The 2325-nt window shown below is 39.7% G+C and overlaps 1 protein-coding gene across 1 annotated transcript; it reads left to right on the top strand.

The window, feature by feature from the left end:
* The first annotated feature begins 510 nt into the window (after positions 1–510).
* On the top strand, positions 511–2087 carry LOC127745737 (ATP synthase subunit alpha, chloroplastic-like). The gene has a single exon (XM_052259355.1). The coding sequence runs from the start codon at positions 1123–1125 to the stop codon at positions 1951–1953; it is 831 nt and encodes a 276-aa protein (XP_052115315.1). The 5' UTR covers positions 511–1122; the 3' UTR covers positions 1954–2087.
* The last annotated feature ends 238 nt before the right edge of the window (positions 2088–2325 follow it).

Here is a 2325-nt window from a genome sequence, read left to right as displayed (position 1 = left end):
AAGCTATCCACGAGTAGAGCCCTTTCTTGGCGTTAAACTCCAGGTTATGACGTGTTTTGGGCGTTCAACTCCGGATCATGACGTTTTTCTGGCGTTTAACTCCAGACAGCAGCATGAACTTGGCGTTCAACGCCAAATTACGTCATCTATCTTCGCGCAAAGTTTGGACTATTATATATTGCTGGAAAGCCCTGGAGGTCTACTTTCCAACGCCGTTGAGAGCGCGCCAATTGGACTCCTGTAGCTCCAAAAAATCCATTCCGAGTGCAGGGAGGTCAGGATCCAACAGCATCAGCAGTCCTTTTTCAGCCTAAGTCAGATTTTTGCTCAACTCCCTCAATTTCAGCCAGAAAATACCTGAAATCACAGAAAAATACACACACTCATAGTAAAGTCCAGAAGTATGATTTTTGCCTAAAAACTAATAATATTCTACTAAAAACTAATTAAAACATACTAAAATCTACATGAAATTACCCCCAAAAAGCGTATAAAATATCCGCTCATCAAAAAAAGATAGGAAGAATTGTCCTATAAGTAATTGAGTGTGAGAGCCAAATGAATTGAAAGATTCATGTTTGGTTTGGGAAGAGATCATAGACGTTTTCAAATGAATGGAAAGAGAATCTACTTTCATTAAGTGATTTATTAGATAATCGAAAACAGAGAATCTTGAAGACTATTCGAAATTCAGAAGAACTGCGGGAAGGAGCTCTTGAACAGCTAGAAAAAGCCCGGGCCCGTTTAAGGAAAGTTGAAACGGAAGCAGATCAGTTTCGAGTGAATGGTTATTCTGAAATAGAACGAGAAAAATTGAATTTAATTAAGTCAATTTATACGACTTTGGAACAATTAGAAAATTACAAAAATGAAACTATTTGTTTTGAACAACAAAGAACGATTAATCAAGTCCGACAACGGGTTTTCCAACAAGCCTTACAAGGAGCTCTGGGAACGCTGAATAGTTGCTTGAACAACGAGTTACATTTACGTACCATCAGTGCTAATATTGGCATGTTTGGGGAAATGAAAGATATAAAATAACGCATTAGTCCTTCTTCTTTAGTAAATTTAGAGTACAGGCATCATTTTTCTCTTCTAGAATTAAATTAAGAAATACTCATGGTAACCATTCGTGCAGATGAAATTAGTAAAATTATCCGCGAACGTATTGAACAATATAATACCGAGGTAAAGATTGTAAATACTGGTACTGTACTTCAAGTAGGTGACGGTATTGCTCGTATTTATGGTCTTGATGAAGTAATGGCGGGGGAGTTAGTGGAATTTGAGGAGGGTACCATAGGGATTGCTTTAAATTTGGAATCAAATAATGTTGGTGTTGTATTAATGGGTGATGGTTTGATGATACAAGAGGGAAGCTCGGTAAAAGCAACAGGAAGAATTGCTCAGATACCAGTAAGTGAGGCTTATTTGGGTCGTGTTATAAATGCCTTGGCTAAACCAATTGACGGTCGAGGAGAAATTTCATCTTCCGAATCTCGATTAATCGAATCTCCAGCTCCCGGCATTATTTCGAGACGTTCCGTATATGAGCCTCTTCAAACAGGACTTATTGCTATTGATTCAATGATCCCTATAGGGCGTGGTCAGCGAGAATTAATTATTGGGGACAGACAAACAGGTAAGACAGCAGTAGCTACAGATACGATTCTCAATCAACAAGGACAAAATGTAATATGTGTTTATGTAGCTATTGGTCAAAAAGCATCCTCTGTGGCTCAAGTGGTGACCACTTTACAAGAAAGGAGAGCAATGGAATACACTATTATAGTAGCTGAAACTGCGGATTCTCCAGCTACATTACAATATCTCGCTCCATATAAAAAGATCGAAGCCGTGGGATTTATTTCACTCAGGATTGGGTTTCTCTACCAGGTGTTCTTCCCGTTGCTTCAGGGGGTATTCACGTTTGGCATATGCCTGCTCTGACCGAGATCTTTGGAGATGATTCCGTACTCCAATTCGGTGGTGGCACCTTAGGGCATCCTTGGGGAAATGCACCAGGTGCCGTAGCTAATCGAGTAGCTCTCGAAGCATGTGTACAGGCTCGGAATGAGGGTCGTGATCTTGCTCGTGAGGGTAATGAAATCATCCGTGAGGCGAGCAAATGGAGTCCTGAATTAGCTGCTGCTTGTGAAGTATGGAAGGGGATCAAATTTGAATTCCCAGCAATGGATACTTTGTAATCCGGTGGTTACTGTTCGTTCTAGATAATTGCAATTAAACTCGGCTCAATCTTCAAAAAAGGATTGAGCCGAAGACAAAGATACTTAATTTATTGCATAAACATAATATATCTTA

The sequence above is a fragment of the Arachis duranensis genome, chromosome 3, assembly GCF_000817695.3.
Source record: "Arachis duranensis cultivar V14167 chromosome 3, aradu.V14167.gnm2.J7QH, whole genome shotgun sequence".
Classification (NCBI taxonomy): domain Eukaryota; kingdom Viridiplantae; phylum Streptophyta; class Magnoliopsida; order Fabales; family Fabaceae; genus Arachis; species Arachis duranensis.
This window is presented reverse-complemented; position numbering and strand designations above follow the sequence as displayed.

Coding starts and splice junctions, on each gene's coding strand:
- LOC127745737 (XM_052259355.1), top strand. CDS start 1,123: ATGGTAACCATTCGTGCAGATGAAATTAGTAAAATTATCCGCGAACGT.